We start from the raw sequence: 27,249 nt of genomic DNA, 5'->3' as shown, positions 1-27,249 counted from the left end.
CCTCATCTTGGCTCATGCCCATGGCAGCTGTCTGATATTATCACAGATGTTACCCGGTAGATCTGTGTCAATAGCGAGCCTGTGTGTCATATCATGACTTTTCTACTTGGGACAGTGGCTCTTTGATTTGTTTTTCTCTGACTGTCAGAGTTTTTTTTCTGCCTTTCTCTTTTGCAGATTATATGACAGGAAAGGCTGCTGGGTAAGAACGTGGACTAAAAAATAGCTTTCAGGTTCATGCTTCTTCCAGCTTTGTTTTTGTTTTCAAGATACAAGGGTTTGGAATTAGATACATATGTTTATTTGGTCATCATGTTTTCGATTTACTTTGCTTTACATCTCAGGGGTCTCATGATGCAGTTTGTTTCAGTTTGCCTTGAGGGTGCGTAGAGGTGATTTACGACTTCCAGGAAACCATTTTCGCCTCTTAAAGTCTACTGTGTTAGGGTTAGCCCCTTTCATGGTTTTTATGCCTAACTATCACTAATGTCCCTCCCCCACTATAGCTGGTTATTTAAAGTCATCCCAAATTCTTAAACATGTAAAATGTGAGGAAATAGTACATGTTTTTCATCTGTGTATTCCAATTGTTTTCAGATATAATGCATGTTGTCTTGTTTTTGTCATCCTGAGCTGTGACACTTTTGGAGGACTTTTGGTGAGGAGCAAGCTATTCACCATATTGTTTTATGTGTTAATTAGTTGATGAGGTTACAAGTGTTTTAGGAGAAGTTTTGGTAGTTTTTGTGGAGAATGCTTATGCGTAGTGTCACAGGTGGATGCAATAATGGTACAATAGCATCCAAAAAGAGGCTAACTGGCCAAAAAATACCCCCACACACATAGAACCGCCAATGGGTGGGTAAATGGGACCGATCAATCAAAGACAGCCACAGCCTTGGCGGGAAAATACGTGGCTGGCCGACCAAAAAATACTGAGCAGACAGGCTAGCCAGGACCCAACAATGAAAAGCGGCAACGGATATCACAATAAACACGAAGCCGGCCGGGAATAAACCAAGAGGCACAGCAAAACAGGTGCTAACTTCAGGCTAGCTGGCCAAACAAAACGTGGTGGACAGCCAACCGGGAGAGAACAAAACAGGAAAGCCTTCGGCAGCCCCGACGCTTACGGGGAGCTAGCCAGACAAAATTATACCAACAACGGCACGCGGTGAAAAACAAACAAAAACTTTACCTTCAAGCAGAAAAGAGCAGTATCCAATCGCTGTTCACTACAATCGCTGTTCGTTTAGTAGCTGGCCTCACAAGTTGTGTTAATGGGATTCACCACTTTGAAGGTCTTGTTTCTTTAATTACATCACAGCTTTACTGCAAACAAGCTAGATGGGTCAACTTTGAGACTAAACTTCTTGAGTACCCCGGCACGTGGAATATTTTGCAACAGATTTGCGTAATGGTAGAGTGGAAATCTACACGTCCTGTGCCTAGTAGGAAATATACCTTTTTTGAGGTGGCAGGTCGTTACCTTTAGGATATAACATTATGCTGACACTTATTATGCTATTGGTGGCTCTGAAGGACACATACCGGCGGCGCCAAATGCAGAGGACCATTACCAGGCAGATGTCCTTCGACTTGACCAAGCTGTTGGTGACTGAGGACTGGTTCAGTGACATCAGCCCCCAAACCATGAGGAGGCTGCTCAATATTGTTTCCATCACCGGTAAATTCTGCACATTCCTCAACTCACACTCACACGTTGGAAAGATATTATATAGTGTTTCTTCTACTATGTGGGGCAATGTTTTCCCTTGTTGACAGGTCGTCTGTTGCGAGCCCATCAGATCATCTTTAACTGGGATCGTCTAGCGTCGTGGATCAATCTGACAGAAGAGTGGCCTTACAGGACCTCATGGATCATCCTCTTTTTAGAAGAATGTGACAGCGTGTCTGAGCAGGTCTCTCTTAAGACTATCTATGAGAGGTAAGAATATAAAAGGCAATACAAAATTTTGTCAACACTAATTTATTTCTAAAAAATGACATTTTATCATAGATTGAATGAATAATTGATTCATCTAAAACTAAAGCAGTAAATTACCCTATTAAATAAATTATACAGTCCATACTAATTTTCACAATTGATGAATCGATTCTCCATAAAGAGAAAATTCCAGATTCTTAGTTGTAAATCTGTGCAGATTTTTTACTTTATTAATTTGAATAGTTTTCTTTAATAGGTGAAATCAAAATGTAACATTTTGTCCGATTCATGTTAGATTTCTATGCCCTTGGTTGATGGTAGCTTATTAAAATATTGACATCTTATCATAGATCAAACAAATAATTGATTAATCTACATTTAATAAAGTAAATTACTTTATTAGATTAATTATATAATGTTTTCTTATTTTTATATAATTGTTGAATCAATTTTCCATATAGACACAATTTCAGATTCTTAGTTAAATGATTGCAGATTTTTTTTATTTTATTAATTTAAATATTTTTCTTGGTTGAGTTGGATTAAAATGCAACATTTTTTTATTCATATGTTTGATTTTTTTGCCCTTGACCTATTGTTCCTTGAGCAAATATCCAATGCACAGAAAATAAATGAATACAGTCCTACTGTATCTATTTTTCCTTTACTCCCTGTCGTAAACAATTCTAACCAGCAGGTGGCAGTGGATGATTTGCATTTTCACCAACCTTCAAATGTTAATTAGAGCCAGAGCTCTGCGTTCATCATTTTGTATTATTTTTCATTATGCATGCATCAAATGATGACTCTATTAGAGTCTGCAAGCTAGATTAATGACTTGACATGGATTTCTTAGAAGCGGTCAAATTAGTCTCCGATGTCTTCATTGGAGCAGCAAAGGGACAGTGTTGTGTGCACACCGCAGAGGTGGCATGTCATCTTTGTGCACGCGCGGCCGCAGATGCTCTTAGGCGGAAGGCCGTGGCAGGCTGAGTAGCCCAGGTCCGGGCGCTGTTGTGCATCAGTCGCTGGCCTTTAAAGGTTGCACTCTGTCACAATACACTAGCGCTTACAACTCCTGCGGGGGGGAAGTGTCACAGACGCTTACTGTCAGCCGGTCAGCCAGATATATTCATCAGGCGGGCCTCTTCAATCCATTAGAGCAGTGTTTCTCAACTGGTTTAACTTCAGGATTCAAATCAAGACAAATAATTCTTAAATGAACATTGTGTAATATTTAGTTACTCCAAATGGTACAAAAAAACTTCATTCAGTCAAAGAACATTGATTTGAATAATAGGCAAAGACACATAAACTAGCCTACTAATGTTAATTTTAATGCATATTCATCCATCCATCCATCCATTATCTGCACCGCTTATCTTCAGTACGGTCGCGGGGGTGCTGGAGCCCATCCCAACTGTTTTCGGGCATTGGGCAGGGGACACCCTGAGCTGGTTGCCAGCCAATCACAGAGCACACAGAGACAGACAACTCACTTGCTCATTCACACCTAGGGACAATTTGGACCGGCTGATTAACCTGACATGCATATTTTTAAAATGTGGGAGGAAACCAAAGTGACCTGAGGAAACCCACGCAAGCACGGGGAGAACCTGCAAACTCCACACAGGAAATATTGATCCAGTGACCTCAGAACTGTGCCACACAAGTGCTAACCACTGTGCTGCCGTGCTGCTGAATAAATATTCATCGGTCGAGAAATTTGTATTTCTCTTAAATAGCGGAATCCATACTTTGCAGTCTCTGACATGTTTTTTTCCGGCATCTTGCTGCTACGCTGTGCTCATTTCGCACTGAATTTTGCCGGCATTAAACAATACAGTCGTTTAATATTACACAATGTACCTTTAAACCAGAGACGGGCAAAATAAAAGCAACTCAAAGTAATGATATTACCCTTTAAAGGGACACTATTATTTAGCGCTTTTTAGTGGTAAAAAAAACAAAACTTCCTTTTTTCAATAATAAGAAAAACTGCACTTTTTTAGCCCTTGTTTTCAGTTACACTGAACTATGTAGCAATACAATGGTCAAATAACACACACATACATTTTTAATGGAAACCAAAATGCTTAACTTCGCTATATATTCACCGCTGTAGCATAGTTTGGCCATGCTTACAATTTCCAAGCAAATGTTACAGATCTTTTTCTGTGATGTAAAATGGCTGCGGTCGACATAACGCCGCATCATTGTTATCTACTGTTTAAGAGATACTATTTACCTGACCCTCAGTTATTATTTTTTTCCTTTTCTTGCCATTATTTTGCCAAACCATATAGGCTGGAATGTTCCTTGAGGCTTACCAAGGCGAGTCAGATGCAGTTTTGTTCAACTCTTCAACGTTATGTTAAATGTTTGCGTCACAGAGCTACTACCATGATACACAAGGACTGTTGCATACTTTTTAAGTCGTCTATTTATTCGCCTTATTCATGCTAAAATGTTTCAAAAAGTTTTGGTGCGCGTAATTGATGTGGACGCCCCAATATCTGTGTGTTTACGTTGCCCTTCAAGACAGAGAAGGTATTGTGCATGAGTGACTCACCAGATATTGTATTCATGGAGACATTCCTCTCTTAGTGGGAAAAATGTGTGTGGCGACAATAGTCAAAAATTTTAATTAATTCTCAACTATTTCTATTATATAGGGTAAGATATCAGGATGACTTTTCAATTTATAGATCTGCGCCTGTGTCACCTCAACACAGAGAGTCAACATGACATGTTTGTGAGCAAATCAATCAAAAGCTGGAATTTAGCAAAGCGTGGGTGTGAGCTGACATTTGCTCGTTAGGCCTAATGTACCCATCTTCTTGTTTCTGACCAGCAGTGCTGTCTGTCTTCATCTTCCTCTTCAGTGGGTGTATTTCCAAATGGTCGCTCTGTCTAGCCTTGGCCGTTGGACAAATGACGTTAATGATGATGACATCTTAAACAGGCCTCGCCTTGGGGCCTTATCTTGTGCACAAATCTTCTATTCAGAAGGTCGTCAAATTTTGGATCTTAAGATTCCTTTTGTTTGTTCAAAGCAAAAGTGGATTTGATTCTCAAATTTTTGGGGTTGTTCTTGCGGGAAACAAAACGTCAAACACAAACACATTTTTAAACGATTGCGTTGTTTCCAATAAACTAAGAATAAAAATAATAATAATTTTGCGACATTTAAAGGAGCTGTATGGAATTAGGATATTTTTGTTACTTGTGGCCGCCATCTCTTGGCTTGTGTCATCATTGCAGCCTTTTTACAGTGTCCTATGGTGCATGTGCAATTATGTGCGTTTCTTAGACGCACCCAAATCAAGTCTTCTTTTTTCATTTTTTTTAAGGTTTGGAACATGAAACACGTCTTTCCTTACTTTCACCAGCTCCACTAAATAATGGAAACAAAATGAAACCACGTTAACAAGCACTGAGTCACAATTCTCCCCACACCCGTCTTCCTATTCCTCAAACCTCATGTTTTCTGCCCTGGACACCTTTTCCAAGAGTAAGACTAAAGATTAGTGTGGTGGAAAACAACAGGGCTCTTTGAACTCAACTCATTGTTAAAACATACCCAATAAAGAAAATATTGCACTGCACCTTTTTTAAGAGTCTTTAAACAACGCACCCTATTTTTAAGGAACTGTTTTCTTATTTTGAGTATATTTTTCTAACTCTTTATCATAAGGAAAATTGGCAGCCATCTGCAATAATATACGTTTGATCCGTGGATTTTTAAAAACTTTAATATATTATAAACTTACTGTACCAATAACAAATGTTTTGTAAAGAAAAAAAAAAGAAGGCGGAAATGAAAAAGCCCCCCCAAATTTTTCTTTATTTTTGCAATATTGGAAAAATACATACATAGATATATCAAAATATTGAGTTGAAGTAAAAGTTGAAATATATTACAGGATTATAGTAGATATGAAAACACACAAAAAAAATTAAAAAAAATTCTAAATCAAGCCTAAAATCGGTAGATGATTGGTCATTTTTCTGAGTATAACACTAATTATATTGGGTTAAGGTTAGATCTATTAAAACAAATATTTTTTAAGTATAGTAAAATGACAAAAAATGATACTTAAAATTATGTTGATCTTTTAGACTTGTATTTTTTCTAATGGGTTAAAATAATATAGAATAATGAATAAAAGTCAACTTATTTTTGATGGCACTGCATTGTCAAATGCGAAAACCAGTGCCACAGAGCACACACAGCGTAGCAGCAAGTTGCAAGACATTGCGGTGACCTAAAGTAGGGATTCCACTATGTAAAAGAAATACAAATTTTCTCAACCTATGATTAAAAAAACAACAACAAAAAAAAAAAACATTCGTATTATAGGCCCGTTTTTGCAAAGTATTTAAATCAATGTTTTTTGTCCTAAATTAATGTATTTGGTACCACTATGAGGCACTAAATATTACACATTGTCCCTCTAAACATACAAATAACACATTTCTCATTTTTTAGCAGAGCGTTGGTGAGTTCTTACACAGCAATACTGCACTTCCCCTGAGCGTTAATAAGTGAATATATTAGTGGTGAAGTGAATGTGGGGGTGAGTCAGACCTTATAGGTCAGCTGTCGCCCTGCATCTCAGTCACATGGCAGCCAGCTCTTCCTCTCTCTTTCTCGTTCTAAGCTTCTGAGCAGAACATCGGCGTTTTGTAAATCAGAATAGAGGATTTATGTCTAATGACTCCCAAAAGTCATTTTACAATGCTGCTTTAGTAATTGAGTTGTGGAAAAGGGGCTACAAAGAATAATCCTTGTCAGGTGAGCTTTTCATCTGAGGTAACCCATGCATGACTAAATCCTAGGCAACTATTTGAAACGGGGATCGACACAGTTATGACAGACACCGAAATGGATGAATTATGGATGAAGATATTAAACTTGAAGAAAAGGAATCAAAAGTAGAACCTAAAAACTAGAACTCAATTTATACCTTGAACGTCATTAGCTACTGCTGTAATAGATCCACCCCTGATCGCCAGAGGGAAGTTAAAGGGACAATATTTATTATTCAGCGCAACCTAGTGGTTAAAAAAAATCCATGCATTAAAAGAAAACAAGATTGGTTTAAATAATAAGCATAAAAACATGAACATATAAATGTGTTTTTTTATATACTTGTAGGTCAAAAAAATAGCATTTATTCCATATAACATGAGCCTGACATAAAAGAAGCTGACCTAATTGTAAGCCATCTTGCTGCTACAAGTACCCCAAAATCCTCAAAAAATCTGGGCCGTAAAATGGTGATATTTGGTCACCATGAGTCTCTGTAGTTTGCATTCATTCTTGTATGTTTAAGCACTCATTTTCTGTTGCACTACACCAAACAGCGACATTTAGTGGTCAAATAATACACACTCTCCCTTTTAATGATTGTATTTGTGGTAATTATGGGTTGCTTAAACAAAAAAATGACAATTTAAACGACATTTTCATGAATGTCTTATAATAAAAACATTACAATTAATAGTATTTTTATTCATGTTTATATGAACTATTATGTCCTCTTGATGCTTGTTTAAACTTTAATAATGCTTTTTTTTTAGATTTCAATATTTAGTTGAATTGTTGTGTACTTGGTGCTTATTTAATATTTAGATTGGTGGATCATATTGGTATTCCAGCATTTTTGTTTTCTATTTTTTTTCTCTTTGTCAGTGTTATCTCAGTTGCCTTAAATAAAATAACCAAACTGGAATTGGGAACAAATGCACGCTAGAGGATAATGGTTTGATCCAAACATTTCTCAAATCAATCCAAATGATCAAATAAGAACCAAACTTTGGTTTTGGGCCATCTGAGAATCGCACTTAAATAACATAGTTGTCACACTGTAGTTTTAAGTGGTGCAATTGATGTCATGTCATCATGTCTGGAAAAACAGAAGCAATCATAAAACGTTTATAAATGATCACTTAAGTCTCTTAAACCATTCAGCACCATTCGATACCAAAAATGTTACTGTACAAGTTTTTTTTTTTAAATAAATATCATGACTAAAACACAGTCTGCAAATAGTTGTGTTGTTTGGGAGCATTTGTCGTTTATCTGTATAAAAACTTTCAGGAGCGCTAATAGCATGCGTAGCCCAGTATAGCCTATAATCTGATGGAGAATGTGGAATTGCTTTATAACCTCAGAAATTTAAATCATTAATGCTTGAATAGGGAAGTAGGCTGACCAGACAAATGCAAGGTAATATTCCTGCAAAAGTTCAGTAAACCGCAAAAACGTTTGTACTTATTAAAACCAACCATGGATAAAAAGTTTGCGTGACAAGTTGCGTAAGGGAAATAAACAAATTAAAAGCAAAGCTGCACGTTTGCCACACCGCTGCTGCCGACTCCACATGAAATGAAGCAAGTCGTGTTTTGGACCGGCTTATTACCATTCCTGTTTTTACTGCTGTCTAGCATGTTTGCACACTAATTGAATTTGAGCCCACTGCCTTGTGACTGTCATATCCACTAATCTTGCGTGTCTTCGTCCTTTGCATCCTCTCAGGGGTTTGTGTTTTTTTCCCAGGTTTAGCGGCCATTAGAGCCTTAATGAAATTGAGCCAACTAGCGTCTTTTTCTTTGTAGAGATTGGCCAAATGCGAACTTCCACTACTAAATAACATTAACAGGCCAATTCCTGTTGATTTCCTCCATGTAGTTTCGAGTCATTACATTACGTTTTGCCATTTAAAACTTAGTGTAGATCATCTTGTGTATTTTTCTCAAGATGCATGTCTATTAGGCTTTAATTGATTATTGTTGTTTTTGGATGGCACAGGATTGTTCCTATATTACCTTTGAAACAGCTTGTGAGACTAAATGAATAAGCATTTTAATTTGTTAATTTCCTCAACAGATATGTTGTTGGCACTAACTTTGTTAATTGCTGCCGTGCTATTTAGCAACATTAAGTCTCTTAGAAAATCCAGTGTGCCCTGCTTGAATTTTTTGTGTTCTTGACCGCCATACCTTTTTTAATTTTATTCTAAAATACTGACGAAAATTCTCGCCATGTGAAAACTGACTGTTGGCACCCAGTGACTAAAAAAATTATTGTCATCTGTTTTTATTTTGTCAATATTTTCCATCACAGTATTTATTTGTTATTTTTACCTAATACATTATACTCAAGCTTTTAGGGTATTATATTACCATATTTGTGTTATGATTGATCATTCGAAAAATATGGCTGACCAGAATCACAAAACATTGAATGCAACAGGAGTTGAACCCAAGTCGCAGCGCTGAGAGTACCACCAGTGATATAGTTGACACATGTAAAGTCTTCAGATTTCATATTATTATTTCACTATTTTTATTCATAGTACCAGAGACGAATGTTAGAGAATTAAAAAAAACAATGTCGTCCTGAAAAATGTCAACAAAAGCAAAAAAAAGCACAAGGAGGGAAACTCCTTTTTGGTGTATCTGATAATGAATCTTAGAAGTACATTTAAAAGATAAATTATAGATTTCATGTTGGTATTTTGTTCATAGATTCTATTTTCAATAAATTATTTTAATTATGGCCGCACGCATCCGACAACGTTAGTCACTTATAATGCTTAATCTCAGCTGAAAAAAAAGTGAAACCAATTTTTTCACCAATTTAATCAAAACATTTTGGGTGCACGTTATACATGAATAAAACCAGTAATTTTCCTATTCAAATGTGCTTAGAGAATTGTCTTAAGCTGTCACTCTGGTGCAAAGATTTCCAAACTTTTTTTGGGTAAATTGAAGGACACAATGGCCACCAAAATCCACGTTTTCAATTTGAATGTGTTCCTAAACATAAACCCAAACATCTTTTATACAAGGATAATTCAGAATTTTACTCCAATAATCAAAAATAATACAATTCATTTTAAAATAACTGCTTTATTAAATATTTCTAATAAAAGCATATTTTTTTAAGAAAATATATTTTCTTGAACCACAAATGGACGTTGCTTGCTCTTGTTTTTTTATTTAAAAATATGATTTTAAAATAAGACCCATTAGGTTATAGTCCGGTCAAAGATCACACTGTTGATCTAACATGACATTCATCCACTTTTTAATTGCGCTGGAAGAATGGCCTGCCAACGCCTGCCAATCAACCAAGAAATTCATGCTGCTTGACAAAAAAATGAAAGAAAGAAAAAACCTTTATGACTTGACAAAAAAAAGAAAAGAAAGAAAAACCTCTAAGACTGTCCTGATATGTATTTTGTCTTTTGGGATGTTGATCAAGAGTAGTTTCATTTTCCTGTTGTCACAAAATTGGCCGGACATGATGACTCCAACAGCCAAGAAGTGAGCGAGGCGCTTTTGTAAACACAAGGGAACAAACACTGACAGACCGTCATGTAAATTAAATGAAAGGGCACAGTCGGCCTCTGCAACTCCCTGCGCATGCTCAGCCTCTATTACTTGCTTTGCAAACTGAACCCTCAAATGTTTAATTTTTCACTTTTGAGAAAATTTCCGCCTCTCCGATAAGGGGCGGGCTCTGTTCATTCCCCTCAGAGGGTTTATTCTTGGATGCCCGATACCTGTTTTCAGCTGTAAAAAGCGCCATTGGTCTGCTGAGCAGGTTCCTGACATCTGGTGCCCTGTCTGTGCCAGGATGCCCCTGCTGTATGTAGAAGTGGGTTCCTGGCGCCCTACCTGAATTTCCTGATCATTACGCTAACCCACATACATACAATCTAATGGATTCCACACACTTGACCACATGTTCGCACTAAAGTTCTAGTAAAAGTGCAAACTTACCAACACCATTGAACATATGTCCTCATCAAGTCACACCTAAAGCTGGTGCCGGTGGTTCCTGCCCGTGCAGATAAGCTAGTTCTCTCACCATTACAAGAGCATATGTCAGCCTCTATTCCTTAGAGAACCCGTGTAATTAATCAGAGCCCAAGATGCCGGCTGCGTTCAACAAACAAGCAAGCTCGTGCGGCGCAGGAAGCTGAACTCTGCAAACAAAACTGCTGTCATGTGAGGTTAAGGACAAAAGCTGAGCGCACGCATTAAACGGGCCTTGCGGGTCAAATTATTAAGGACCTTAATAATTCAGAGCCCGATTTAAACAACATACTAACATTTACAAGTTCTAAAAAAGGATTTGATACCATGGCCAATCTGTAGAGCTGCTTAATGTCATTGCTCTGTTCTTCATTGCACCAATTGTTCTAATGCAGTTCCAACTTACCCCAGTCGCCAATAATACCTTGTAAATATTTTGCCTATTTATCCTGAGATTATTTTCCTTATTTTCTCTTTAAAGTCTCTATTAAGTGTTTATCAAATCTTGGAGTGCCATGTCTAATCTTGTGTACAATGTTCACTATATTGTTATCAATGACAATACAGACAATTCTTAATTTAATTCCAAAGAGCACCACAATATTTAAAAGTTCAAAGTGATAGGATTGGAAGTTGTATTGGAAGTTTTCTAGTACAGCGATGGTTTGATTACACCTATTCACTGAAACATTGAACTGGAAAAAAAGACAAATTTCCAAAAATGTATTTTGTCCAATATTACATGAAATAAAATTCTTTAAATGTAGATTTTTAAAGTACAATCTACTTGAAATATCAATATGGATCCACATAATTTATTTGTGTGCAACAACGTGACAAAAATAGTAAATTTGATGAATCAGAAAATATTTTTTAGAGTATGGTGACCTTCCTAAAAGAATCTATTCAATATTGCATCCATTTTTTCTGAGTAGGGCTGGGGTGTCAAACAGGCGGCCTGCAGGCCAGATCAGGACCGTTAAGGGATTGATCCGGCCCGCGAGACAACGCTGAGGGAAGTGCAAGAGAAAAACGAGCTGCAGGTTGAAATATGTCCACTTGATGTTGCCAAAGCCAGGGGCCTCTCACAAGCGCTGGACTTGTATTTCTTTCTCTCTCTCTCTCGTCCTCCCTTTTGCTCTCACTCTCTATCACTCTCTCTTTCACTTTCTCTGTCTCTTTTTCTCTTTTCCTCTTTGTCCCTTTCTCTCTCTGTGTCTTTTCACCTTTTTTTGCTCTCTCTTCCTTTTTTCCTTCTCTCTCTCTTGCTTGCCTCTTTTCTTTTTCTCACCATCTCTCTCTCTTGCTTTCCCCTTTTCTCTATCTCACCATCTCTTTTCTCTCCTCTCTTTCTATTTCTCTTTGGATTTCTTTCTCTTTCTTTCCCCCTCTCTGACTGTTTCTCTTTTTATCTCTTTTGTTTCTCACATTATCTCTCTTTCTTTCTTTGTCCCACCCTCTCTCTTTTTCTCTCCCTCTTATTTCTTTTTTGTTTGTTCCACAGTGTGGCCCCCTAAGTTAAAATGAGTTTGACACCCTTGGTGTAGGGGCACATTTGACAGACTTTAATGACACACAACAGCAAAAGAAACAACAGCCTCAGACTGACGCATGTAACGGCACAAAATTAGCCAATTTAAGGTCTCGCAGGAACCTTAAGCAAATCTATGCTAATTTGAGAACGCCTAAAACACCAGAAAATATATTTTTATATCATTGCTGTCATAACTATCTATTTAATATTTTACTGCAGTTACAATTTACATCTGGACAACAATGTTTATGTACACTTACCGGCCACTTTATTAGGTACACCCTGCTGGTAACGGATTGGACCCCCATTTGCCTTCCGAACTCCTCAATTCTTTGTGGCATAGATTCAACAAAGTGCTGGAAGCATTCCTCAGAGTGTTTGGTCTATATTAACATGATGGCATCACACCGTTGCCGCAGATTTGTCAGCTGTACATTCATGATGTGAAGCTCCCGTTCCACCACATCTCAAGGATGCTCTTCTGGATTGAAATCTGGTGACTGTGGATGCCATTTGAGTACAGTGAACTCATTGTCATGTTCAAGAAACTATTCTGAGATGATTCCAGATTTATGACATAGCACATATCCTGCTGAAAGTAGCCATCAGAAGTTGGGTACATTCTGGTCAATAAGGGATGGACATGGTCAGCAACTATACTGAGGTATGCTGTGGCGTTGCAGCGATGCTCAATAGTTACCAAAGGGCCCAAAGAATGCCAAGAAAATATTGCCCAAACCATTACATCACCACCACCACCAGCCCAAACCGTTGATACAGGGCAGACCCATGTGTTCATGCTGTTGACACCAAATTCTGACCTAACCATGCGAATGTCGCAGCAGAAATCAAGACTCATCAGATTTGGCAACTTTTTACAATCTTCAGTTGTCCAATTTCAAAGAGCTTGTGCAAATTGGAACTTCAGTTTCTTGTTCTTAACTGAAAGGAGTGGCACCTGGCATGGTCTTCTGCTGCTGGAGCCCATCTGCCTCAAAGTTCGACGTACTTTGCATTCAAAGATGCTCTTCTGCCCTACCTTTGTTTTAACGGGTGGTTATTTAATTCATTGTTGCCTTTCTGTCAGCTCACACCAGTCTGGCCATTTTCGTCTGACCTCTAGCATCAACAATGCATTTCCGCCCACGAGAATTTTTTTTTTTCCAGACCATACCCCGTAAGCCCTAGAGATGGTTGTGCGTGAAAATCCCAGTAGATCAGCAGTTACTGAGATAATCAGACCAGCCCTTCTGGCACCAACAACCATGAATTGTTCAAAGTCACTCAAATCACCTTTCTCCCCCGTACTGATTTTCAGATTGAACTGCAGGAAATTGTCCTGACCATGTCTAAATGCAAAATGCACTGAGTTGCCGCCATGTGATTGGCTATTCAGAAATTAAGTGTTAACGAGTAGTTCGACAGGTGTATCTAGAAAAGCGTCAGGTGAGTGTAAGTGTGTATTTTAGTTGCAGGGAGCTCCTATTATTTGTTTGGTAATTGTTACTTTTGGGATAAGAATACTAAAACCATTTTGAACTATTACAAGTATCTTTCTTTGCAGGTTTTACAATGAGCATGTTTGACATAAACAATGATGAGTGATAAAAATGATAAAATAGTTAATAATAAAAACTGTCTCATTTTATTATTTAATGGCGTGTGCACTAGAGGAGTTGATAAAAGTATATTTTCCAAAAGGTTTTAACTAAATCCCATATTGCTGCAGTGAACCTTAATTTTATAGGTTTGACTTGTCTATTGATTGTGTTCTTTTTCTTTCTGCAAAAGAAAAGTACTTCCCGATGCGTCACTACTGTTTTTTTTCTTTGTAATCACATTGCGAATGAATATGTAGATAGCCAATTCAGTCTTAATTAGAGACACTCCGTCTGAAGTGCTGAAACATTAAGATGACACTTTCCATTTTAGGGTTACTTTAATTATTGTAATTTGGACGCAATTATGTGCTGGAATAAAATTGCCGCTACAGCGCCCTAGTGGTTTGGGTGATTCCCTTTATGTGAAATCCATTTTCCATGTGTAGCTGTTGAAAATGTGAGACTTTCTTCAGCATGAATGCTTTCTCAACCTTTACTGCCCTCAAAAGGTTTTTGATTCTTTACTGTTTGACCTGCTGTTCTGTTTGTATTGTGTTGTCCTACCCCCATTGAGCTTGTAACACAGCAGGTTGCTAAAAAAGGCATATACTGTACTTCCGTTTTAGTACAGGTGGCACCAGCGCACTTGTGTGCATGTGTGTGTGAGTGCGTGCGTGCGAATGGAAAGAATGTCAGGGAGCAAGCATTCTTTGCTACAAAATCCTAAAAGCCTCTTTCAATTGTAAGCTGAGGTTGATGGATTAGTGTTAATTGGTCTGAAACAGGAGAAAAAAAATTGTTCCATTTCACTTCAAAGTAAAGAAATGAATAATTTTAAACAAAAGTCTTCTACGCCTTTCTGATGGTCCTCTGCTGTTCAGCCACTCCTTAGTGAGAAGTGAATGCTGCTTGATACTGTGGCGTTACTGCAGTGGGTTGAGCGGTGATCTCTCTCTCTACACTTTTTCTTTGTGCAAGAACCGCTGGAAGGTAGGAGAGATGAATATAAATAGCAGCACAGGGTTGCGAGAGGGTCAGCACTGACACTTGAGTAGATAGAAGATTCACAACCCATATGCAGTTGGAATATAATTTTGTTTATGTTCTGTCCAAAAATACACAAAATGGCTCAGCTGAAGCACCGAGAGAGTATTTTGCATAAATGTCGACTTTCTTGAACCCCATGTGTCTAGGGATGGTTTTACAACAGGGGTTTTTGCAGTGTCAAGAAGCATCTTCCAGCAATTCCAGCACCTTTGGTTTTAATATTTGCAAATGGTGTGTGACTGATCAGATCTTTTAGAAAAGACAGGGAATATGAGCACATCCTCATAATGGAGTTTGACAAATCGTTGGGAATTATGACATTTTCCTTTACCACTTCTCTTGATTTGAAGAACGCGTGACCTGTGTTCCATCAAATATGTCTGACAACAGCCATGATACAATCTTACCTTAGATAGAAACATTTTCCATGCATTCGCTTTCCTGGTACATATTTAGTCAGTGATGTTCTCCTTTCCTCACGGCTCCCTCATTGACCCAAGAATTAGCCCTTCAGTTTGATCTTAACTTTTCACAAAAATGCCCTGCCATTTGGATAATTTGTGCCATAAAAGACTTATCCGAAGTGTTTTGTGTTTGTCTTCACTTTTGCTTACTTTACCTGTCAGCATGGTGGACTGTCAACCAGTCTGTTACATCGATCAAGCAACCGCATGCAGCCTGATGAACTATGGAATTACGTTAGTCCCCTCCGAATTTACATAAATCATAAAGTTGTGGTGAAGTATTTATGCTCTTTCTATGTTTTTGTAGAGGGTTCAGTTAGGGTTTTTATTTTGAAGGATCTGGAAAAAGGGCACAGTTTCAGCTTGTACACATGAGTTTAATTAATGATCGCAAGAACTGAGGCCTGCCTGCTTGGCTCTTGTTGTTATCAGCCAGTTGTGTTTCCCATTTGTGCGACTATCTGGGCTTACGTTGAGATGCATGTGTCCAGCTTAGTATTGAGACGTTAATTTATCAAACTAAACCTTCCCATTACAAACATGCAAAACAGATAGCGCCACGAGTCAAAGGATGGCAATGTTCTGAGCAGAACCGAGTGAAGATTGGCAAGGAATGTTGCTTGATTTATGGTCCCCTTTTCTGAATTTTTGGTCGCTGGTGTTATGTAAAATTATTCTTTTACGACACGCTCTTGCCCATCTCTATCCATAAAAAAGTGCCTGCATTCTTTTTCCACACGCTCGTTGGACAAGGTGCCCGCAAGCTGAGCCTCTGCCCGGCAGAGGAATGCGCCGACCTCCGTGCCTGGTTAACTTCTTCGCCAACGCGCTCTCGCGCCAGTCGCGCAGCCTCTTGACATTGATGCTCTCGAGCTGCTCAAGCACAAAGCACATAAGGCGTTGTCTGTTCTGTAGGCATCCCTCTTGGTCTTAGGAACCCTTTATGGAGATGTTTGGCTGCGGGACCACCTCTTTGTGCGTGGATGTTGTCTCTAAGCGCAGAGGGCGGCTGTAAAGCAAAGTCAAGTGGCACATTCATGCTCCGAGCTTCCAATGAGAGGAAGGACTGTGATAGAGGGATGGATTCTGCCCGTTCCCCTGTAGCACGTGGGAGGCAGAGAGGAGGAGAAAGGCTGTGCTATCCTAGGCTTTTGGACCTATTAGCATTTGGATAAGCTCTAAAAGCTCCCGGCGGCCGAGCCACACAGAGAAGTAGGACCTAAGTGCCCGTACTGCATCAGTTATAAGACGGGTCCAGTCAATGAGCCTTTTGTGTGGCCTCTGCTGCTTTGATGCCTCGTGGCCTCGGCTGAAAAGTATCAAACTCTTTTCATTGGCACTCCTAACTGAAGCGTGCATCTTATCAGTTTGGCAAATCAATTGGTGATAAGAACGCCTTTGTTTTCTTGTCTGTTGGCTGTGAGGACGACGCACTGAATCGCGTTCTGTCGGTTTGCTCGATGCCAAGGTGAACAGTCTAGTGTTGGTTTATTTGCCACGGATGCATTTTGATGTTGTTGAACTTCTTTGTCTTTTTGTACATTGGTTAGTCCATCACACCATTTCTGAACTGTCTCCTTTTTGGGGGTCTTTAGCATTTTCCTTATCAAACGCCCACTGATTGGCTGGCTCCCTCTATTCTGGCGCAAATAACTGGCATTTGTGTTTTTACTGGCGGGTCAGTGGGGACTGTCAAATAAATAATCTTTGACTTTTCCGTTCTGCTCTTACAATGGGAATTTGGAAAGGGAACATCATATTATTTTGAATAATTTATATGTCATCATTTTCTTAAAAACCATATAGAAATAATGATTAAATCTAGCAAAATGTCCTGCCATTTTTCAATGTACCTGCAACACCAATTACAGCTAGCACAACTACAAGTACTCAAAATGTTTTAGATACAACATGAAGTAAGGGAATTTTTTTCATATGCCCCTCCAGCTGTGTTCTTATATTTGTAAGAAATTTCATTTAGCACTTTGCTGTTTGCAAAAGAAAAGATCCCATCATAGTGAAAATCTGAACCGCCACAGCTAATATCCCACTAATAAACAGCTTAAATGTCTGTGGCCGCACTAAGACAAGAGAGCAAGCTAGAGTGAGGCTTTGGCTCCTGTTCGTCTGTGTCTGTGTACCACTAATAAACATCACTAAGCCTGCTGGAAATGTGGGAAAACAGACTCCCCATAGTCTGTACATGGGTTAGTACAGTTCGTGGGAAAACGGAACCTAATACAATATGTACATGAGCTCATTCTTCATATCATCATGTCTGACTTAGAACTCACCGTCCTTGCACTTCAGTTATGCGCTGGGATTGTTTTTTTTGACATAAGTGCTCCTAGCATATTCACATCTATCGTGAATGTGAGCAAGATTTTTCTATCTGACAACATGTTTTTTTTAAAGTCTTGCAAAAACCTTTAACGGCATAAACCCATAGATGTTGTCTTCTAGAGACCAGCTGTGTGTCCTCAAGTATTCACAGCACTTATTATGTTTTTGTCACTGCATCTGTGTTATTGTGTAAATAATTAAAGAAACATGTATTTTAGCGGGCCAACAAAGTTCTGATTGTTTGCCATCACAACACATTCAAGTAGCTCTCTGTCTACCCGACTCAAAGGAACGTTCCATACTTAACTTGGACATTCTCATCTGCTAGTGTGTCTTGCCAGACTTGCACATTTGGTTCGAGACATCCTGCAACCACAAGGTCACAGGTTTGTGCCCTGGAACAGCAGATGAGTCCATCACCAGCCATCTGTCCTGTCAAAATGTCCTTGAACAGCAAGGTGGACCCCTACCTGCCCGTTAGCAATAAGCCGGCTGGATTCAAAACCAACGAAAAGTCAGCAGAGGCTACGAATTAACTTGTGTGCCTTCCACCCATCACTCAACTATGAGACCTTTAGCACTTTGGAATTCCTCCAGGCTCGATAGAGCCATTTCCACCAACGCGTTAACTGGATTATCATAGCTGCGAGTTTGATTATTCGCTAACAATGTGTTGTGTTGAGCCCTCGCCAGATGCTGACCTCTCCCTGACTTTGTGAGAATGCTGCCATGTTGGTAGTGATCGTTGAATAAAGTCACACATAGGCCAGCCTGTGTTCACTGTCAAAACCAGATGGGACTATGGGAAAACCCCAGTTTTTCAGGCCTGCGTTCTCAGCAGTGTATAAGTAGCAACCAACAATGGCCGATGGGAAGGAGGAGAAGCTATTCCTTTCCCATGAACATGAATCTGAGTCAATTTTGGGTATGCTAATGATTGGTTTCATTTAAAAACGAAACACAAATGTTTATTTGAAAGGGATAATATTGAATATTGTGAAAGTCCAAGACAGTAACATACTTTTGAGTGCCTCAGCAAACAGTTATTTTTTTATATTTGACTAATTTGTTGAGTGATTTGGCTATTAATTGATTGATCTAGGGGGAAATTGATGTAGTCTGAAACATATATAGTTAACCTCAAACTTTTGAAACATGCATCCATCCATTATCTGCACTGCTTATCCTCAGCAGGGTCACAGGGGTGCTGGAGCCCATTCAAGCTATTTTCGGCAGGGGACACCCTGAATTGGTTGCCAGCCAATCGCAGGGCACACAGAGACGGACAACTCACTCGCTCATTCACACCTAGGGACAATTTGGACCGGCCAAATAACCTGACATTCATATTTTGTAAATTTGGGAGGAAAGCGGAGTGCCAGGAGGAAACCCACACAAGCATGTGGAGAACATGCAAACTCCGCACAGGAAGCCTGGTAGCTGGATTTGATCTCATGACCTCAGAAATGTGCCGTGCACTCGCTAACCACTTATCAGCCGTGCCGCCCACTCATCAGCCGTGCCGCCCTTTTGAAACATTATCATCGTAAATAAGTTACCGCTTTGGCCCTTATTGTTTTATAACTTTCAAACATGTTTTTTAAATGAATGGAAAACTACCAGGCATTAGGTCAGAGGCTTCTAAATGCATTGAATGACAACCTCCCGCCTCTCAAAATAGGTATTTTTTTGAAGAATGGGTGAGTACAAATACCAGGTATTGGTGCCAATTTTCTTTTATTTTTTGGTACTGATTAACAATAGTAGCAGTTACCAGACTCTGCTGCTTTCCAGTGGCCACTTAACAAAGTGAAATATGAAATTAAAGGAATGATAAATTTTCATTTGGGATTATATGGTATTGCTCGTAAAATATACGTTCTTTTTTGCAGAGGGACTGGAATTTTGTATAAATAATATATGTATGTAGGTATTTCTAACCTCTCAGTAAAATGGGGTATTGACCTAGTTATTTGTTCATGTTTCATTTTAAAATGTTCAGTTGTTTATGAAAATAAATCCGTCACGTGAGAAAATGTATGAAATACCAAATTGTGACTTACAAAGTTTTATTGTGACATTAGTGAAATATTCTATTTTATCAAAATACAGGCATTTTCTGACATTTATTGCAGACTTGGAACTTTTTGTCTCGTCATTCCCCTTGGGTAACACACAACGTTAGAAATGTATGCAACATGTCCAAGTGAGAGATGAAGGATGCAGATGAGAAAAAAATTGTGTTCCCTGCTGGAGTCTCCACATGGATCTGATAAGAGCGTCGCGTTGTGTTGATGAATGGCCGCTGTCAAAAGTCATTCCGATGTTCATATTTTCACGTCTGAATAATCAAATTAACGAGCACAGACTTTGCCCTGGAAAATTTTTGTAATTCCCACCTGACACACTACTTTTATATGCCGTTGCCAGTTTTAAACATTCTTTCTGAAATGACAAAATATTGTCCCACGTATTCCTTTGATATGACCTTTGTAACAGAAAACTAAACAAAACTGAACTGCGACACAGTAATGTAACCATCCCAGAACATGCTGTTTATGACAGGCTTGTGATAACAAACACCGCGTTAACTGGGGCGCTGCAGCATGACGCGCTTCCGTCTGCTGCTTGCTAAATTGCTCTGATTGTCATCTTCTCAGGTTTCCTCCCCTGTTCGGAGACGATAACGTCCCTCCATCTATCTGCCCTTGAACATCCCCCTCTCTGTGCTATCTTGTCTTTCAAAATCTGGTTATCTCGACGTTCTGATGAGAATGAGGATGATGACCGTTACATACATTATCTTTTCGATCTTAACAGCTATTGCTTGCCATTTCCTCCTTTTTTAACCACTCGTCTATAGCAGTGTTTGTAGTCACCATGTAGTTGTTGTGAATTCTAGATTTTAGTTTTCAATTAACAAAGACCTCTTAGTCCGACTGTCAAGTTGTCAACTTTGTGGGAATAGGAAATGGGCATTTTTCTCTTCCAGCATTGAAACAATACTGATATTGGGTTGCTTTGATTGTGTAGAAGAACTGTGTGGCATCATATTGCTTTATATGCCACTTGTAAATCTGTAATTGGATGTATCTATCTATCTATCTATATAATCTTTGCTCCTCTAATGAATTGAACATATGTAAAAAAATAATTATATTTACAAACAGGTTTTTTCTTTGCTTTTCTCTCTCTCTCTCTCTCTCTCTCTCTCTCACTTAAGAGTCTCTAAGAACATTCCCACCACCAAAGATGTGGAGCCGCTCTTGGAGATCGACGGTGACATTCGCAGCTTTGAGGTGTTCCTCTCCTCCAGAACACCTGTCCTCACTGCCAGGGATGTAGAGATGTTCCTGCCGTGCACAGTGAACCTAGACCCTAAACTAAGGGAGATAATAGCAGGTATATTTATGAGACTTGTCTAAATGTAATGGCCTGTAAGAAGTTTCTTTTCCATGATTAAGAAGGTTTAATGATGTTCAAACTTGGCAATTTTAAATAAGCGTTTATTAGTTCTACATTTGGCAGCAGGGTATTCTGGTAATAATTCTGCTGAGTAGGAGAATTTCAAATCATAATTATTAAAAGGGACACTGTAAGATTCTACCTCTAGACGTCACTGTATTGTGTTGAGCAACTGAAAACGAGTGCTACCAAGCACACAGAAGAAAACAAACTATGGAGAGTCATTTTTGCCCAGCCTATCACAAAGTTTTTGTTTTTTGGGATACCCTTAGCAGCTTGATGGCGGACAATCATGTCAGCTCCCTCTGAGTGGGCCTCATGTTATGCAAAAAAATAAATAGAAATTTCATTACTATTTTTAGTATTTTTAAAAAAGAGATGTTTATATGATAAGTAATGTTTTTTTGCTTAATATTCAATTCAATATGTATATATATAATACACACATACATATATATACTGGACTTTCTCAGAAAATTAGAATATTGTGATAAAGTTCTTTATTTTCTGTAATGCAATTAAAAAAACAAAAATGTCATACATTCTGGATTCATTACACATCAACTGAACTATTTCAAGCCTTTTATTATTTGAATATTGCTGATTTTGGCTTACAGCTGAAAAAAACTCAAAAATCCTATCTCAAAATATTAGAATACTTCCTCAGACCAAGTAAAAAAATAATTTTATTACAGCAAAACTAAATCAAACATTTGAAAATGTCCATTGATGCACTCAGTACTTGGTTGGGAATCATTTTGCACGGATTACTGCATCAATCCGGCGTGCCATGGAGGCAATCAGCCTGTGGCATTGCTGAGGTGTTATTGATGCCCAGGATGCTTCGATAGCGGCCTTCAGCTCATTTGCATTTGTAGGTCTGGTGTCTTTCATCTTCTTCTTAACTATACCCCACAAATTCTCGATGGGGTTCAGGTCAGGGGAATTAGCAGGCCAATCAAGGACAGTGATGCCATGGTCAGTGCACCAGTTACTGGTGGTTTTGGCACTGTGGGCAGGTGCCAGATCATGCTGGAAAATGAAATCCTCATCTCCATAGAGCTTTTCAGCAGATGGAAGCATGTAGTGCTCTAAAATCTCTTGGTACACAGTTGCATTTACTCTGGACTTGATGAAACACAGTGGACAAACACCAGCAGCTGACATGGTTCCCCAAACCATTGCTGACTGTGGGAACTTCACACTGGATTTCAAGCAACTTGGATTTTGCTCCTCTCCAGCCTTTCTCCAGACTCTGGCGCCTTGACTTCCAAATGAAATGCAAAACTTGCTTTCGTCTGAAAAGAGGACTTTGGACCACTCTGCAACTGTCCAGTGCTTCTTCTCCATAGCCCAAGTCAGACGCTTCTTCCGTTGTCTTGAGTTCAGAAGTGGCTTGACCATGGGAATACGGCTTTTGTAGCCCATTTCCCGGACACGTCTGTGAACTGTGGCTTTTGATACCTGGACTCCAGCTTCAGCCCACTGTCTTTGAAGCTCCCCCAAATTCTGGAAGCGGCTCTTCTTCACAATTTTGTTAAGGCTGCGGTCATCTCTCTTGGTTGTGCAGCGTTTCCGGCCACATTTTTCCCTTCCAACAGACTTTTTGTGGATATGCTTTGAAACTGCACTCTGTGAACAGCCTGCTCTTTGAGAAATGTCTTTTTGTGTCTTACCCTCCTGATGGAGGGTATCAATGATGGTCCTCTGGACAGCAATCAGATCAGCAGTCTTCCCCATACTTGTGATTTAGTTTACTGAACCAAGCTGAGTGTTTTTAAGGCTCAGGAAACCCTCGCAAGGTGTTTCGAGTTAATTAGATGATTCAGGTGATTAGTTGAATAGCCTACTTGTATACTTTTTCATGATATTCTAATATTTTGAGATAGGATTTTTGAGTTTTATTAAGCTGTAAGCCAAATTCAGCAATATTAAAATAATAAAAGGCTTGAAATAGTTCAGTTGATGTGTAATGAATCCAGAATGTATGACATTTTTGTTTTTTTAATTGCATTACAGAAAATAAAGAACTTTATCACAATATTCTAATTTTCTGAGACAGTCCAGTATATAAAAATGTGTGTTTTCAATGAATGACAGATCTTTTAACCACGGGGTACCACTTTCAGCAGTGTGTCATAGGCATAAACGCCTTTAGGAGGCGCTAAATAATACATTATATACCATTAGCAATCAAATGATACCTTTTGCATATTTCACAGACCTAAAGTTCACGGTGTAATTTGGGCTCTGGCCATAAGTGATTTTTCTTTAATTTGCACTAAATCACTACTTAGCTTTACCAACATGTGCTACCTAATTTGTGACCAGTTCACTTGCCTATGTGACCAAATTTACCGTTGCTGGTAAAAAAGAATAAACTTTCAGGGCGCACCTACATGCTTAAGTGGTGCAACAACCATCTTTATTGAGCAACTGTCAATCTTTCGAGAATTTCAGATTTCTGTATGCAAAATAGTTACACTTTATCTTCATAAAAAAGAGTGCGTCCAAATCCTGTGCAAATTTGAAAAAAAGTAGAAAATTTAGTGATGGGCCTTGCTGTCTTTGAATAACTCAATAGTATTCAAATTGTTTTGAGAAAGGAGCCAGTGTAGCGACGCACTTTTCATGCCTTGCGTCAGTCTACTTTCAGCCCATTTGAGAGTGTCAATGACTCCTAGTGTGAAGTTGCTGCATCATAGTGTGAGGAGACCACAGGAAAACACACACACAGTCTGTCCTAATGAGGGAATGCTTAGTCACGCATTGGACTTAACTAAGTAAACTCCTAAAAATAGCCAGGTGAAACCCTATTTTTGGATAATTTTTCTCCTCTGCATGTGAGAAGGTCATACCATTCGGGTCCATCACCTCAATCAGTGTGCAGCCGCAATTCTGTAGGCTCTATGCTGCTGCAAGCAAGCGGGCAGCATCGTCAGCGATACCCGCCCATGGGCCTGACTCACATCATAAGGGCCCCATTGTGTTCACAGGCTGCTTTGGGTCACACTCAGTGTGTCATTCAGCCACCACTTGTATAACCAGGAGACATTCTGGTGCCTTCTGTTTCTAGGTTCTACTTTCTCACCAGCCACACAGACCCGCTCTGTTTCTGTCGCTGGCCTTATTTAAGTTCACTTTGGAACGTTCCCCCAAATCTCTTAGTCAGCGCCTATTCAGATTGATCGTGGAAAACTATTACGGCACAGTTCTGTTGAGTTCCCATGGTCTTTTTACTTGTGTCGTGAATGTATTTGCCTCTTGCCTCTTTTGCCAAAATCGCCACATGGCAGGCGTATCATTTGGGGAAAAAATTGAATGTCGACAAGGCCGAGACTTATTAAGCAAATAGATTTGTAACTGTCAAAGGGCTAATGTCGTTCACTGTAGAAAGTTGTTTGTTGTGTTTGAAGCATGTGCAACATCTCACTCACTTGCTTTCAGGTTCTGTTTTCACTTAAATTGTGTGTTAATGCAATACAAATACTTTAAATTCAATATTGCTACCAGTTAAAATACTTGTAACAATTTGTAATTCTAAAAAGATAAAATAAACAGACAAATAAAAAGTCTACTTACAAAAAAATTGGCCGTTTCCATAAAAATGTGCTCATTTTAAGTGGGTTTCTTTTGTCTTTAATTTTTATTGTATACTTGCATAGCTTTTTCGAAAATTTATTCTAGTAAAATATGAAAAGATAATCCTTTGAAAAATGGAAAATCTAATGCTGCTTCTTTTTTAATTTAGTTTTTCCTTCTTAGTAAAATACATTTCTTAAAATTAAAACAAGTCGGCATTTAGCATCCATCCATTATCTGGAGAGCTTATCCTCACTAGGGTCGCAGGGGTGCTGGAGCCCATCCCAGCTATCTTTGGGCAGTCTGCAGGGGACAACCTGAACTGGTTGCCAGCCAGTTGTAGGACACACAGAGACAGACAACTCACTTGCTCATTCACACCTAGGGACAATTTGGACCGGCCAATTAACCCGACAAGCCGGTTTTTGGAATCGTGGAGGAAACCGTATTGCCGGAGGAAACCCACGTAGGCACCGGAAAACATGCAAACTCCAGGGAGGCTGAAATAGCTGCACTTGAACCCTGAACCTCTGTATTGTTGGACTGCGTGCTAACCACTCATTCTTCGTGCTTCCTGGCATCTAGTATATGAAATATTATTTTCTGATTTAAGTACTATCACTATTTAATGAGATGAATATGTAAATTATTGTAACTTTTTGTCCCTGGAAGCTGTATTACCTCTCTAATTTTTGAAATAATTGTAGCTATTAGAAAAAATGTCTGCTATCTGTTTTTATATGTTATATTTTTGAGGATTATTTGATCTTACAATTAGTAGATGAATAAGTAAATACTATAAAATAGCATCAATACCTAAACCGGGCAAGTATCTCTGCCAAATGATCAAAATGTGTATTTGCAGTGCAATTAAAATAGATTAATGATGTCTATAACTGTCTAATGCAATTGTCAACGCATTTTTTTTTATTAGGCTAGAGTTCCTGACATATTTGGAGAAAATAATTCTCAGTAGATGCTGGCGTCCCATTAGCATTCAAATGGGTTAACCCACTGACTTTTTAGCATTTGCGCTAAGCCAGTGATCACGCAAAGCATGTTTGATATTTCAATATTCAGTGGATATCATTCTTCTTGTCTTGAAGCATTCTTCTTCCCCCATAAAATGATTTCCTCATCATTTCTTTGCCTCAGATGACTAAGTAAGCAAAATTTTTGATGCGTGGGTAGCATCTGAATGCTCTTTATAGTCATCTCCAGAGATACGATCATGGGCGTCACATGCAAACAATTCAGTCTCTCTTCCTCTTTTCCCCCGTGATTCTTTCCTTTCTTTAGATGTGCGTGCAGCCAGAGAGCAGATGCATGTAGGAGGGGTCACGTATCCCACGGTGCCTTTGCAAGAGGCGACTGTGCCCCGTCCACAGTCGGGATACGGCCAGCACGCGGCCCAATTTTCGCCAACGGGCTCCTTTGCTGGGGCCCTGCCGCCTCAGCCGCACAGTGCCTACTTCAGCGGGATGACTGGTCCTCAGCACCCCTTTTACAACCGGGTAAGAAAAGTTGGAGGCAAACAAACCCACAATCAGTCATAACATGTGCCTTTTAGTTTAGTTTCATACATTTTCCAAACATCACCACAATCTTCATTTGCATCCAGTAAAGGACAATGGAAAAGGAGGTTGCATTATTTTCTGTGGCAGGAATGGGCAACAGATGGCTGCTACAATCCACAATTTAGGGGGCCCCTTGATTATCAACAGAAATTAGAAAGTCAATTCTAAGGTGTTTCCGTCTTAGACACTTAAGATACTTTTGAAGCATTTGAAGATATCATTTTTTTTTATTCAAATGATAGTTTATTTTCCTTTTTTATACATTGTTATTATAATTACAGTTATCCCCTGCTGTATTGAAGTTTACGTTTAGTTATTTTGCTCAAAATCCATGCATTCTGTTCTTCATCTGATTGGCTAAACAGTCCTCCTGCCCTTTTCCTGCCTCTGTCTGCCTGTGTCTCAATAACTTTGCGGTTTAAGTTATACACGTAGGTAAAACAGCTTGACGAACCTACATTATTAGGTATTACATCATTACATCACGTATTACTACTACATTATTATTACATCATGTATGCGCAAATCTTTTACAATTTTAAGTTTCTCTAAACCGCATTATGTCAACAAAACACTAAGGAGCGACAAAAGCACAAAAGGCAGAGCAAGATGATTTCTATCACCCACAAACTTGGACCTCTTCACATGGCAAAGGAAAGTAAAAGCATTTTGCGCCACAATTTTGTCTCTTAGTTTCATCTGCATGATGGTGACAAATTATTATACGAAGTAAAGTGGAGAGTAATGAAATGTTCAAGATTAATCTTTAATTATTTTTTAACACGGCCTGCCAAACAAAAATGTCAAAAATATGATTAGAATATATCATCACAGTAGTAATATAAGTGCATAGTTT

General features: G+C 38.9%; 1 protein-coding gene across 5 annotated transcripts in view; it reads left to right on the top strand.

Annotated features, from left to right (window-relative positions):
- kidins220a (kinase D-interacting substrate 220a) overlaps positions 1-27,249 on the top strand; it is a 58,480-nt gene that overhangs the window by 17,040 nt on the left and 14,191 nt on the right. For all 5 annotated transcript variants that reach the window (XM_088354039.1, XM_088354037.1, XM_088354036.1 and 2 more), the window contains exons 22-25: positions 1,543-1,687; positions 1,786-1,948; positions 20,993-21,171; positions 26,116-26,330. In XM_088354039.1, the coding sequence (XP_088210165.1) occupies positions 1,543-1,687; positions 1,786-1,948; positions 20,993-21,171; positions 26,116-26,330 (702 nt within the window). The remainder of the gene's footprint in view (positions 1-1,542; positions 1,688-1,785; positions 1,949-20,992; positions 21,172-26,115; positions 26,331-27,249) is intronic.

Source organism: Urocampus carinirostris, chromosome 15, assembly GCF_059441175.1.
Source record: "Urocampus carinirostris isolate Australia breed hairy pipefish chromosome 15, RoL_Ucar_1.0, whole genome shotgun sequence".
Taxonomy (NCBI): domain Eukaryota; kingdom Metazoa; phylum Chordata; class Actinopteri; order Syngnathiformes; family Syngnathidae; genus Urocampus; species Urocampus carinirostris.
This window is presented reverse-complemented; position numbering and strand designations above follow the sequence as displayed.